At 32.9% G+C, this 14,977-nt stretch overlaps 1 protein-coding gene across 6 annotated transcripts; it reads right to left on the reverse strand.

Annotated features, from left to right (window-relative positions):
• Nucleotides 1–4,963: 4,963 nt before the first annotated feature.
• LOC129918774 (zinc finger protein 721-like) lies at nucleotides 4,964–13,077 on the reverse strand. Of its 6 annotated transcripts, none has more exons than XM_055999493.1 (14): nucleotides 12,878–13,077; nucleotides 12,277–12,803; nucleotides 12,093–12,224; nucleotides 11,920–12,039; nucleotides 9,562–9,681; nucleotides 9,259–9,507; nucleotides 9,099–9,188; nucleotides 8,936–9,037; nucleotides 8,563–8,868; nucleotides 6,636–6,938; nucleotides 6,304–6,531; nucleotides 5,591–5,791; nucleotides 5,407–5,520; nucleotides 4,964–5,335 (listed from the first exon to the last, which is right to left on the reverse strand). In XM_055999493.1, exons 2-14 carry the CDS (start codon nucleotides 12,762–12,764, stop codon nucleotides 5,230–5,232), a joined length of 2,559 nt encoding a protein of 852 aa, XP_055855468.1. In that variant the 5' UTR covers nucleotides 12,765–12,803; nucleotides 12,878–13,077; the 3' UTR covers nucleotides 4,964–5,229. The 6 variants fall into 6 exon arrangements, with proteins under 6 accessions (XP_055855468.1, XP_055855465.1, XP_055855466.1 ...); XM_055999490.1 differs by having other exon boundaries at nucleotides 4,964–5,338; nucleotides 12,277–12,773; nucleotides 12,878–13,076; XM_055999491.1 differs by having other exon boundaries at nucleotides 4,964–5,338; nucleotides 11,920–12,036; nucleotides 12,878–13,076.
• Nucleotides 13,078–14,977: the final 1,900 nt, after the last annotated feature.

The raw sequence follows: 14,977 nt of genomic DNA on the forward strand, positions 1-14,977 counted from the left end.
GGGGGGAGATGGACCCCCCCTCCCATAGTAAAAAATTATTGTATTAAACTCCTCTACAAAATACTGTTTTCAATTCTTGTCGCCTAAGTCATCGTACTCTCCCCAAGATTTTTATTCCAAATTGTCCCGATTAGAAATACAAAAATATGAATAACTTTTGAAAAGGAGCAGCTAGGATTTCAATTCCAACGGATTTTGGACGTATAATCATCAACAAATACAACCCAACTTGCAGTTTTTGTCGACATTTTTGTGATACCTATCGATGCTTCCTGCCCACCGTGGGGAAGTGGGTTTTCTGAAAATATGTACCTGTTGCACTGAAAATAGTAACTACATAAAAAGTATTTTTATAGTCTTTTAGTTGCGTTATAAATTTGGTTTAAATTTTGTTAGATTCCGAATACAAATAACCTTATTTTGAAATTTAAATGAGCTCTCAGGAACAATTAGAATGACAGATATAGCTCAACCGAAAACTGCATTACTGCAGTTTTTAGGCAATGGTGATCAAAACCCAAATAGGATTCGTTGGGACTTTTGGTATATGCTGATATGCTGTCAGGGTTTTTTTTTGTGTATAATTCCCAGGCCTACTAATACTAATACTCATTCATAATTTTGTTGTGGCTATCGGATCATCTTGATTTCTTCATCTTTGTATATTTTATTATTCACATTACATTAAAATTTAAGGCGAATCTTGGGTATTTTTTCAGAAAAAAATGTTCTACAGTAAGGCTTTACCTTAGCCATATGCTTTAAGAAGACGCTAACTGTGGATACCTTGACTCATGTTATTCTCTGTTTCCTTTCCTCCCGAAGAATAAAACATTATGTTTATCACGCATTTTTTGAGATTAATTTTGAAATTTTGTTTCTTGTATTCTTTTGATGCATTTTGCAGGCTGGTACCTACCTTTCAAAATGTTTTTAATCTCCTTTCTAGTTGTGGGCTTGCAAACAGAGACACATACTAAACGGCTGGAATCGACCCATTGTCATGGGGGTTTAACATACGTTTTTTTGGATTTCATATTTTTGTTGACCAATGGAAGTTCAAATATCATCATTGACCATTTTTAGACCAGATTTACATTAAAAAATAAATTATTGATTTTTTTTACCAATTAAAACCAGCATAAAAACGAAAGAAAAATTTTTATGATCATGTAGGTACTATTAAAAAAAAGTTGTATCATTAAAAAAAAAAATTAAACGCCTTGAACCATATGTTTTGTTTTCGATTTTCTAGGAAATGATTAAGTATTTTTCTTTTGCTTTAAAAACCCAATGTTCATCTGTTCGATAATGTTTATTCGTCCTACAAAAAAAAACACATGTGATTGATTCCAGCATTTTTATCATTAATTTCCGCAATTCATATTAACTTGAGAAAGTTTCAACATTTGAAAAAAAACATGCTTTGGCAATTAACACAATCATCTTGCTGAAAGATACTTCACATCATGTTTCATGAATTTTCTGATAAATTATAAATATATATTTAGATTTCCTAGTAGTTGATACGACGAATATGGCATGAAATCATGTTAAATGTATATTCGATTTGTCTTTTAGCACCTTTCTGTTTTTAACATTTTGAATTTTTAAATCAATTTTCGTGGAAAATTAAACAAATAATAATTTATTTTTTATTATTTATAATTTTATTATTAAAGTAAACAACATTCTTTCATTGATCTATAGGTGGATTGCTAAATAATTGCTTCAAATATGGCATGGTCTGTATATCGTGGAGGGAAAGGACCACTGTAGGTCGCATTTCAAGACTATTTTATAAAGGGGCCAACCCATAGAATCCGTCGCGTGCGTTACGTCCGTCGAAGTTCTCAACTGACAGCCGGATAAAATACACACGTTCTTATGAGAACCGACCCATACACGACGGACTCGATGGAAGCGTTTTATGGGTCACTACTCATAAGAACGTATGTATTTTATCTAGCTGTCAGCTACATCCGTCGACTTAACGTTTGCGACGGATTAAAGATTAAATACGAACTATTCAATGTTGAATATATATTTCAGTTAACATTGGTCAAGTAAGACAAAAGTTTCAAGAAGCCAACATTTTTGCTATTTTCGCCAAAAATGTTACAGTACACTAAGCTTAAAGTATCACAGGTGTTTTCTGTTTTTGGTGCTTAACCTTCTCAAGACTAGCTAAATATTATTGAAAACCGTTTAAAAGCCAAATTTTTAATTTCTTTAAAAAAATGTATACATATATAAAAACTTATTCATAACCAGAAACAAGAAGAGATACATACGTAGTTTTTCTTTTCACGGCTATAAATTAATACATTAAAACATGATCATGATCAACAACCAAGCTTCTTGTGATGACGACATCAACCACCGAATAAGTGTAGGGTGGATGAAGTGGCGCGAAAACTCTGCCATTTTCTGTGACCGAAAAATGCCCCCTAAACTGAAAGGAAAGCTCTATACTGCAGTTGTTCGCCCAGCACTTACATACGGTTCACAATGTTGGACAATGTACAGAACGTATGAGAGTAAGCTGACAGCAGCTGAGATGAAGATGCTTCGTATGACAGCAGGAGTAACAAAGCTTGATCGAATCAGAAGCAAGAAAATCCGAGGAAGCCTTCACGTCAAAAACACCATCTTGGATAAAATACAGCATGACCGTTTAAGCTGGTACTGTCATGTACAAAGACGAAACCCTGAGAACCCAGTTCAAAAGGCGATCGCTTACGACGTTCCAATGCAATCGCGAAGAAGAGGCAGGCCCAAGAACTCATGGAGAAGATATATTATTGCAACGACAACTGCATTCAGTTGGCCTTAGACATGGAACAATTCAAAATCGAGAAGCCTGCCGACGTTTCCTGAAATCAACCCGGCGAACCCCACATGCGGAGCCGTAGTGTAAAGCAGTAGAGTGGGAGAGTTGTGACCCCATCCGAGATCATGACTATCGTCGATAATGGAGAAGAAGAAGAAGAAGATGATGATGATCTTTTTAATCAAAATCATGCCTAAACAAAAGGGGGTTTAAATTATTTGAAAAATCGTAAACACGTATCAACAAATACAAAAAAATGAAACTATTGAAAATAATGATCAAATAATTCCTTTGCAGTGATAAAATTTATATTCATATCTTCCTCTCTGCCTCAGTTCCACCGCATCGTTTATCTGTTATGATAAAGTCAAGATAAATTGAATATGTATCAAAATGTATGATCACATTTATTTATTCGTCAAGATCAATTAAAAAAATTTTAACAATTTTTTTTAGATGCCAGCAATGTATTGTGAATTTAGAAATAAATTGAATCGTTCAAAATAGAGAGTTCTTAATTAATTAAATCAATAAAGGGTGACTTATTGTAGTTGAACACATTTACAACAGGCCAGACCTTTATTGACTATAAAGCTTAAAATGAACAAATACTTTTAGAAGGGTGTCCAAGATTATCATGCGAGAGAGAGGGAAACTATGTGTATGTACATATATACATATGTATGCAGCGTAGTTTATTTAAAAACGAAACATATCGTCTTCTTATTTATACATTTTAACTATATTGATAAAGATCATTGCTGTAAGCAATATAACTTAAAATATTTATTTCAGTCGTAGCAAGTATCGAATCAGGCCATTGAGTGTATTAAAGTTTTTTTTCAAGCTGTCATCATGTCAATATCTAGGAAGAAAAAAGGTGCCAGCTGTAAGAGCACTTTCTTTAGAATAAGACACAAAATCCATGCATCTAAATTTCATTGTTTGCATTTGCACTCAATCGGTGGTTCAATAATAAGAACCTTGCCCCAGAAGCAAAGGATCGCTGGTTCGGACCCGGCCGTAATGTATTGTTTTTTTTTTTTTTTATTTTTTTTAGATTTCTTGTCTTTGAGAAAATGTTTACCACTTATTGACAAAGCATCTGAAAAAAATATTGGATCAAGGTCCAATCTAATTCCTCTACTGATTTTTGGTCTGAACTTCGTGTGTCATGTTTGGTGCATGTTTACAAAAATTCACTTGATGTATTTGTATTACATAAATACATAAATCAGCTTACCGGAAATGGGTTAAAATGTTTTAATTATTTGAAATTATGACTCACCTCTTAGCAAAGTTCTTCTCTATTAACTATGATGCTGATGAATAATTTAATTGTGTACTCCAGATTTAATCGTTTCTGTTCCAATTCCAGTGAGGAAAATTTTCTTTACAATTAAAGTTAATTCCTCATCCTTATAACATAAATCTGGTAGTAACTTTTCTTCAAAAAATGTATTCCTAATTTTTTTGAGATATTTTTTTATTTTAAAATAATAAAATAAAATTAATCATATTATTAAAACGAATAGAAATGTTGCAACTTACATATATGTATTTTCTTTTCATTTTTAAGGGTACGTAGTTTGAGCGCATGGGGTGTTTATTAGTATTTTTTTTAGGGTTATCAATTGTAGTAACAGCGCTTTTGAGTTTTGAGCCTAAAGTTTAGTTTATTTTATTTTATTTCTTCGATATTATAAACCTTAAGTTATGGCGTTTTCGATTGGCAGTCCGGAAGCGTCCGGAATCATTCTGAAAGCGTTTTATTCGTACAAAACTGACAGTTTTGTGTGAATAAAATTTTTTCAGAATGATTCCGGACGCTTCCGGACTGCCAATCGAAAACGCCATTATATTAATTCACGTTAATCACATCTGTAAAATTAAAAAACTTAAGGAACTTCTAAAATATGTTAAGTAGACTCATAGAAATGACTATTTTTTTTTTGTCTGCAAGTATTTGTATAAAGGACGTTTCCGATACAAAGTACAACAGCAAGAAGTTTTTTAACAAAAAAGGAATCAAAAGAAATATTCAACAATTCTGTACAAACACAATTATGTTAAGGTAAAAGATCATTAATCTGATACTGGAGCTCAAAGAAACACAGCTAATACATACATATAAGCAAAATTAAAAAGACTGAATTTACGGATTTTTAGTACATTAACAAATACTTAACTTTTTATTCAAATATATTTTTGCCGATGGTTTTCATTTTATTTTTGAAATTAATTTTGTTCGCGATAGCACACTCTCAACAACGGTTTACTGTAAGTTTTGTTTATTTTTTGTTAGGTGTAATTTAGTCACAGTAAGTCAATATCTTATTAACTTTAAAGTTAATAGTTTACAACATTTTATAGACGATTTATTATTTTTGTATCTCTTATTTTTTATAAAATATCATTGGATTAAAACTGTGCGCCACAACAAGATGCTTTTGAAGATCTTCTCTTTCAACAAAAATTCCTGAACATAAATGGCAAGCATGGCTACTATAAACAAAATATATAATCAAATAGTACTTTTTTATACAAAATAAAACAAACAAAACAAATCTTACTTTTTTGGTGTTGCTTTGGGAAGTTCACCTTTGTGTGAATTCATATGCGAATTGAAATTCTGCAACCCAGTGATTGATCGGAAACATATTTTACAATTAAATTGTTTCTTTCCGCTTAAAAAAAAAATGCATAAATCTTAAAGAATTTGTGTTACTTTTGTTTATTTTATATTTTTAAACTTACTCAGGTTTCTTGTGAACTACAAGCGTATGTTTCATGAGTGATGGCTTATCGGGATAAAATGTTGAGCATATTTTACATTTATATTTTAAAGTTTTGCCGTTTTGATTGAGTCTTATAGGGTGATCCTTTGGCGATATTCTTGTTAGTTTGGAAACGTTATTTGCAGTTTTTACTGGCACTGGAGCAACTATATCATCAGAACTGAAAGTGAAAGATTAATTAAATATTATATAATGCATTTGCAAAGCTAATGATGAAAACTAAAAATGTTTTAAAAATATTTTAAATGAAAAATTGAAGAACATTAAAAATAATGTCACTAAAGCACGGGTAATTTTCTTGATGAGATCAACAATAGCGTCTAGGTACTTCCAGTTAGTAGCAACTATTTAGTGAACAAGTAAGTAAGTAATTTTAAATTCAGAAAAGCTGTAGTGTGTCCTGACCAAGAACCTATATTCTTCGTGAGTATTGAAATCTTTGTTTGATCGATTGAAGGATTAATCATGAAAAGGATATAAAAAGGTTTAAAAAGCTTTTGTTCATAATTTTTTTATGTAGTTAATTGGCTTTGTACTTCACACAATTCAAAAAGCATCCGATTTAATACTAATCAATGTTTCAATATTTTCTTGCAATCTAATGCTTATTATATAAAACATTTTATGACGATGGTTCAATGCTGTTATAAGCTTAAGAAAAAATAAACTTACTCTTCCTTTCTTTCATTTTCTGACATATAATGGGAATTTATATGCCTAATAGATTTCGTATGGAAAACTGGCATAAAACACAAATTACAGGCTTCAAATTTCGGATCCATTGATATAAAACCAGCAATACGTTTTCTGTAAAGTTCCTTGTGCCTTTGTTTGAGATGATATTTAAATTCCGAACGAGTTGCACATTGGAATTTACATTCTTTACATCGAATTGGACGCCTTATTTTTTTTTTAAGAAATGATAAAAACAAAATAAATATAAAAATAAAACAAAAAGTAAAAAAAAATCTCAAAAAAAAAAACAAATAAAATGTTGTACTCACTCTCGGTATGTATAAGCAACTTCATAATGCTTCTGCATATGAGTTGTACAATCCACAATCGATTCAAATTGTTTTTCACAAATTTCACAATAATTGTCGGGCATAGTTGGCGGCGGCGGGGGTGGTGGTTTCTTGGCTGCAGGAGGAACAGTGGCAGTATTTGATTTCTTTGGTGGAAGCTTTTCCATGCCTTTGTGGACACAACCAATGTGCACTCTCAGGCCAAATTCTGTAGCAAAAGACTTATCGCAACCAGTGCATTGGAACTTTCCTCCTGCTGCTGTTGTGATGTTGCTGTTAACACTAAAATTTAAATCAGATAATAAGTAAAGATCGAAAGCAACAGTTTGTTTAACTATCGAACAAAGTAGGTAGGAGTTGTAGTTTAAAATGAATGTTAGCAAACTATATTTTATCACACCATAATTTCTGGCTTTCAAACTTTTTGGACCAAGTTCATAACAAGAGGTACACTTTTGAGCTGTTTGCTCAGAATTAACTTGAGCATTTAAAGTTCTACAATGTTGAATCTACATACATGATTTATTTGGTTGGGAAAAAATCGAAAACTGATCAGGGAAAGTCAGGCAATTACATTACACGGTGTTACAAAAATGAGGTTTTAAAATATACGCGGGCAGAGACCTATCAGGTTTTGTAGAGCTAGTCGCACTGAATATGAAACGGTATTTGAAAATCCCCTAACACCCCCAAAATCTGGAGTTACGGGCAAAAAACGGTTTTTTGGACCTTCACCCATTGAAAAAATTCAAGCTTCGACAATTTTTTACCCATTTTCGATTTTTTACAGTTTCTGATAGAAGATAAATATACCTTTTTAACAATGTATAAAACATGTAACTCGGTTAAACCACTTAGAATTTATAAGATGTCAAAGTTGAAAAATTCAATTTTTTTTGTCATTTGCCCAACTTCGGCATCAATTTAAAGTATATGTTTTCAAAACAACATGCTATTTAAAAAATATATTCTAAAACTATATCTATTTCCCAATTGATCGAGGTATTTTTTATGAAAATCACTTCAAAATTGGCTTAGAAAAAAAAAATTTTCGATTTCAACCCAGATACAGAAATTCGAACTTTTAGGTATAGAACAAAAATGTTGTTTCGGCACGTAGTAGGATAAGTTGGGCGCTAGGATTTGATGAAAGGTTTTTGTAGAGGAGCTCAATACAAACATTTTTTTCTTTGGGAGGGAGGTCTATCTCCCCCCGTTTAGGTGGGAGGGGCATTTTTCTAAAAAAAAATTATCAAAATAAAAAAAAATTATTAAAAAACAACGGCAACACTTACAGTAATAAATGATACCATTTCCAAAAGGCAAAATTGTGCATTTGATTCTAATTTTTAAATCAATATAATATTACCAATAGTTTTTGAAATAATCGATTTCAAAGTTAAAAATATTTTTTGAACTTTGACATCTTATAAATTCTAAGTGGTTTAACCGAGTTACATGTTTTATACATTGTTAAAAAGGTATGTTTATCTTCTATCAGAAACTGTAAAAAAATCGAAAATGGGTAAAAAATTGTCGAAGCTAGAATTTTTTCAATGGGTGAAGGTCCAAAAAACCGTTTTTTGCCCGTAACTCCAGATTTTGGGGGTGTTAGGGGATTTTCAAATACCGTTTCGTATTCAGTGCGTTTAGCTCTACAAAACCTGATAGGTCTCCGTCCGCGTATATTTTGAGTGTTACACCGTGTTATGTGTATTGAAAATAGTGGCAACTATGAATTAGTCAGATATGTATGTGCTGTTTGGGAGAGACATGATAACTCCAAAAACGTTAGTAATCATATTTTTCCCAAAAACCACAGATATGTTTCACATTAACACACTTTACATTTTATTGATAAAACCAAAAGAAAAAAAACTTTTATCTTAAGTATCATAAAACTTACTATTTTTTTGGTGATGTTTTAACAAAGGGCACAATTAATTGAGTTTCAACAACTTCTTCCGGTGGATCAACTTTCTTTTTTCTTAAATACCCACTCAATGGTATATTACCAAGGCTGCTGCCACTAATTGAACTGACTCTACTCACACTTCCTCGCCCTCCAGCACTACCACCTCCAATAGCCATTGCAGATGTTCCATTACTTTCATGAGATTCTTCATGTTGCTGAAGATTTATATATCGACCAAATTGTTTATCACATAGCAGACAAATAAACAATTGCTTTGCTTTGTTGATTCTTCGCATACTGTAAAATAAAAAGTATAAAAATTGTTAAAATCTTCATCATACACAACTCGCATGCATTAATTTACTTATGAGCTTGATTTTTATGTAAAAAGAAGTCATTTTTGCTGCTAAATGTTTGATCGCAATGGTTGCATTCGAAATATCCACTACAATCATTCACAATTTGTCTAGAATTAAAAAAGAACTTGTATCCGTACGCATTTTGGATTTTATTATTAACATCCTTACGAATGGGTGTATTTCAAGTGTTGTCCATAAATAGTGCTGCTGAATAGATAAACATCACAGATTCTGCATTTAACCACCCATTCACCGGAGCTGCAAAAATGTGTATAATAAAAATTAAAATAGAAATCATCCAGAAAAGTATTAAGAAAGTGTATCATACGCTTTTAAGTTCTCAACATATTCCAGATAATTATCTGGATGTCGATTTCGCACATGAGCGTGCATTAAAGCAGGAATTTTTGGCTTAAATCCGCACATTTCACACACTGGACTCTTCGAGTCGGTGAAATTGCGTCCGTTTTTGTTGGCTTTTTCTATTTCAGTATGTCTCTCAGGCACTTGGTCTTCGTCGTCATATTCGCCATTGCCATTCTCATCATCTATATAATTCCGACCATTTTGCTTTTTGCTTAAAATGAATGCCAATTAATATTATTAGTATTTTGTATAAAAATGTTCTTACTTGACTGATGTATTGTGATCTTCTTCATCATATTCACAACTGCTTTGATCTGATACTATTTCATCTTTGACTTGAACATTACAAATTGGCTCAAGAGGTAGTCCGTCTAAGGAACTGCTGCTGTTAAATGATACATTTTATGAGAACATTAATTAATTAAATATAAACTACATTGCGTAAACATAGGGTAGGTGAAGTGGCTGGAAAATTCTGTAAATTTCTGCAATCGAAAAATGCTCCCTAGGCTAAAAAGAAGGCTCTATACCGCGGTTATGCGTCAACAGCACTCTCATACGGATCTTGGACAATATACAGAAGGTTAACGGCAGCTGAGATTCAAATACTTTGTATGACAGAACACCACGACAATGGTATTGCCATGTTAAAAGGACACCCTGCTATCATAAAATATTCCGATATTTCAGCGTGCAAGAAAGAACACATGGTACTTGCAAATGCAAAAGAATCTCATATATGCAACAATACAAAACCGGGAGACTTGCCGTCGCTTTCTGGGTTCAACTCCGCAGGCTGTGCATTTATGTAGTGACTATCGTATTTAAAACCAATCAACACAAATTGTATTGAACGACATCAGAAGCTTTGGAAATTTTTCGAAATCAGAATACAGATTGGTTCCACTTTTCGGAGAAATGCTAGTGGACCTATTGCTACAAAAGCTGTACTGCCGGTCATTAATAAGCTTTCATTCTTCTAGATATTTAATGTTCTTGACAAAATAACAAACATTTTTACTACCTTTTTGGCATGGCATTATTTTTTTTTTTCTTTATTTGTCTATCATGCAAAAATTTGGTTTTCTGGATGTGAGCGTTACAGATATTTCTGGTCCGTTTGAACATGATTTTCTACTGTAGGGTCGTTTTTATACTTTCGAAAAAAATTCTTCTCTCACCATTGTCATCTCTTTACAGCTCGAATAGGACCACGAATTTTCTTTGGTGGTAGAATTTTTAGTTTTGTGAGAAATAAAATTTCTCATGCCGATAAGAATAAAGCTCAACGACCAATTGAAATTTCGAAATAAATTGTTCCCAATTGGAATTTTCATATTGCCAAACAGTTTGTTTTTACTTTTTTTATAATGGCGGGATACGTTTAAATCTACCGATACGGCACAATGTTATATGTGCCTAGAGGAAAACATAATTGAATCTTGTATTTATCGAGATTCTGTCAAGCGTGTTGCTAGAAAGACCAGAAATATCAAGAACCCGAGTCAGTCTGCTCGTCAACAAGCTAAGTTAAAAGACTTTACTCAGCTAAGATTTCTACATACATTCCTTCGATGTTGTTTGTTGTTCTTAAGAATATAACAAAGAAAAGGTTACATTTGGTGGAACAGAAAAAGCTCCAAATTATAGATACCATTTCACGATGTCCACAAGGGTGTCATTTTTATTTGGATGAATGTAAATATTGCCCCAATTTTTCGGTCATATTTAAGTCTCTTTGAGCCACCACTAAGACATTTTTGGAGGATTAGGTTTGGGAATCTAAAACATTTGACACAGAAGCGCCTTAGTGTTCACGACAATAGATTTTTCAGTCCCAATCGTATAAACAATTATGACTATCATTGAAAAATGGGTGAGAAAACAATAGAGAGTACTACACGAATTACTTAGGGATAGTCTACTACTAATAGACGTCATATTTTATGTACGTTTCGAAAAGGCAACGGTTGTATTGCTAGTAATAGAAACATTGTAAACCGCACACACAGGGATGTAGACGAGTGGGTTTATCCATAAGCACATGGCGCCAAAAAATCGAAAAAGAAGCTATGTGACTGGGTAAGTGCCAGTTGTACAAACGTGGATCAGCCTTGGTTCAGGAATTTAAGCCACCGATTTCTGCGGATTAACTGCGGGTCACATGAATGTGGCTATTTCTACATATAATGAACCTTGAACCAGTGCTAAACTTTAGCCTTGCTTCCGATTTCAGAAGATAAAAGTTGCTGATCCACGGATTAAATATTTTTACAACTGGACCTAAGAGCTAAGAGTCGAAATATTATCTACAAATGGAAGACTTTAGTAGTGGAGTTCCTTGCCTCTGAGAAAAAACCCTACGGAAATACTTAGGTAAAACGCCTAGGTAAGTAAACCTTTTAAATAAAGAACTTCTTCTCCATTATCGACAATAGCCATGATCTCGGATGGGGTCACAACTCTCCCACTCTACTGCTTCACACTACGGCTCCGCATGTGGGGTTCGCCGGGTTGACCTCAGGAAACTTCGGCAGGCTTCTCGATTTTGAATGCAATTGTCGTTGCATTTGTATAAAAAACATTTGAATAAAGACCATTATTAAAAATTTCTATAACTTACTTTTCGCTTCGTCCATCATAACCTGTCATTCCGAGCCTTTGGCCAAGCTCTGTTGAGAAAACTTCTTTAGAAGTGCTAGCTTCGGATATTTTTCTCTTTTTTTCTGGCACCTCACAGCTGCTGCAAGAGGTTCCAATTAAATAGTGACCCATATGATACTATTTCTCACTTACCTGCTATCATCTCCTCCTGTCCTCCCATTACTCCTCCCCTTGTGCTCGGCAATGTGTATTGTCAATTCACTCCATGTCTCAAATATATCATGGCAAAAATTACATGTATAAGTTTTTGATTTATTTACAGATCTAAAGTAAAACAATTTGTTGAATTGGAAGTCCATGTTTTCGAGTTACTTACTTCGAATACTTTGTGCTTTGGATAAAATTGTTAGTTTCTTGTGAGTATTCTTCTTCGGTACCTGGTTCTATTTTTGGTTTCTTTAATACTTTATCAAAATCTATGGCATCCTTATCAGCATCTAATGCTGAACTTTGAGATTCTACATTTGTTATAGCAAACTCACATGGTTCCTTCTTTATAACAACATCATCTATTGTAGAATCCCCCCTTGAAGGGAATTGATGTGTTTGGAGCATATCATTAAATGATATATGAGATTTGATACACATTTGTTGGAAATTGTATGCGTCATTGAGTTTCCTTATGCAAATGCTGCACAATACTTTTGGCAAACTGTCCGATGGCTCAACGGGCAAAAGTGCTATTTTGGTCAACATTGATGCAACATTGACCGAATTTATTCGCGAAAAGAAAAACATTTTCATGTCGTCGCGCCTTTTCATACAGGCTCGACAAATATCACGAAATTCCATAGGAAGTGCCATGATGATGCGCTGCCGTGAGCAAAAATGAAAAAAAAATATCTACAAAATTGTAGTGAGAAGGATGCAGAAAAAAAATTGTTCGTTTTATTTTTGTTTTGTTTATGCATACATACCCCAAAAATGGGTGTAAATTAAGTATTTGGTTTGTTGACTATTTGAAGATAATTGGAAAAACTTTTTAAAAGATGAGATTGTGATGTTTTGAGATTTTTCTTAAGTAGTGCAAAAAATGTCCTTTGAGACACCGCCACCGCCAAACTCCTTTTTGGTGGCAGGGGTAGCAAATATCCGTGTTCCATATCTTTTTTTTTTGCAGAAATGTCAAATGTCTACCGAGTGCGCCTCTACCAAAATGTGGAGAGTGTGTTCAGAGACAGATTATTATAATGCATACAGTGGGTTATAAGATTTTTAAAGTGGAAACAAAATGGTACAATTTGTCATATACAAAAACATATATCGTCGTTTTCCAAAATTATGGGAGTGAATCACTCCTTTTTTGTGCAATTTTGAAATTTGTTCACGACGAATTTGACAAGTGGAGTGATTTGACTTTTACTTTGCATGTGTTTGTAATACTAAATAATAAGTAAAATAATAGGGGTATTCACGATCCGGTGCAACTAGCCTAGTAAAAATGTAAAATTTTATTTTTTTACAATAGATCGTGAACGCCCCTCTTCTTATCTATAGTAAATATTGAAGCATGAATGATGTTTTTTTTTCCTCCACCGTTGCTTCTTCTTTTTTCCATTTTTTATAATCTAATTCTTTGTTTTGTTCGGGTTCATTAATTTTCACTAATTATTTTACATCAAAAGAAACTAAATTACGGGACATGAGTAGCGACAATCATTAAAAACAGAATAAAAAAGACAAACTGTTTATCATGGGCGACGCGACGGTGAGCTGCAATCTGTCAAAAATAATTTTACTCCATTGTATTTTTATTTTGCAATAGGATTAGGGTATAGCAAAAGTGCAAGACCATTGTAAAATTTCAATCCATATGTTTTGTTGTTGTAGTGTTGTAAGATTTTACACTTTTACACTTTTGCAATGATACTAGACCAGTTGCATCGGATCGTGAATACCCCTAATAACACAATCTTTTAAATTCACTTTTATTGATTTTTTACAATACTTTGTTGATTCTTTTTATAAATAAATATAATTTTCTTCACAAAAATAATTAAAACAACCACCCAAAAATTTGACAAGTAGTCCATGAAGTCAAATGTAGAAGTATTGTATTTTGGAAGTGAAGAATTCACTCCTTTTTCAATTTTGGAATTTGAAATCACTCCTTTCGGAGTGATTATATAGCTAGGAGTGTCACTCCTTGAATTTTGGAAAACGACAATAGAGAAAAGAATACCTAGAGGCGTGACTTCGGTTGGTTTTTCTCTTCCACCCTACAAGCTGCAATGAGAGAAAAAACTCCACAGTGCTTATATGTGGTAGTTTTCCCGTGCATTTTAAATGGCACCAAAACATTCAACTGTGGAGTTTTGCTCAAAACAATTTAAGTGCTCATTAGACGAATTAATTCATAAAATAATAGGGGTATTCACGATCCGATGCAACTGGTCTTGTATCATTGCAAAAGTGCAAAAGTGTAAAATCTTACAACATTACAACAACAAAATATATGAGGGGTATTCACGATCCGATGCAACTGGGTCTAGTATCATTGCAAAAGTGCAAAAGTGTAAAATCTTACAACACTACAACAACAAAATATATGGATTGAAATTTTACAATGGTCTTGCACTTTTGCTATACCCTAACCCTATTGCAAAATAAAAATACAATGGAGTAAAATTATTTTTGACAGATTTCAGCTCACCGTCGGTCGCGTCGCCCATGATAAAAAGTTTGTCTTTTTTATTCTGTTTATAATGGTTGTCGCTACTCATGTCCCGTAATTTAGTTTCTTTTGATGTAAAATAATTAGTGAAAATTAATTAACCCGAACAAAACAAAGAATTAAGTTATAAAAATGGAAAAAAGAAGAAGCAACGGTGGAGAGGAAAAAAAAACATCATTCATGCTTCAATATTTACTATAGATAAGAAGAGGGACGTTCACGATCTGGATCTATTGTAAAAAAATAAAATTTTACATTTTTAATAGGCCTGTTGCACCAGATCGTGAATACCCGTAATATTAATAAAATCAAACAAAAAGGTGGGTGTAATGAGCTATTTAAG

Source organism: Episyrphus balteatus, chromosome 4, assembly GCF_945859705.1.
Source record: "Episyrphus balteatus chromosome 4, idEpiBalt1.1, whole genome shotgun sequence".
Lineage (NCBI taxonomy): Eukaryota > Metazoa > Arthropoda > Insecta > Diptera > Syrphidae > Episyrphus > Episyrphus balteatus.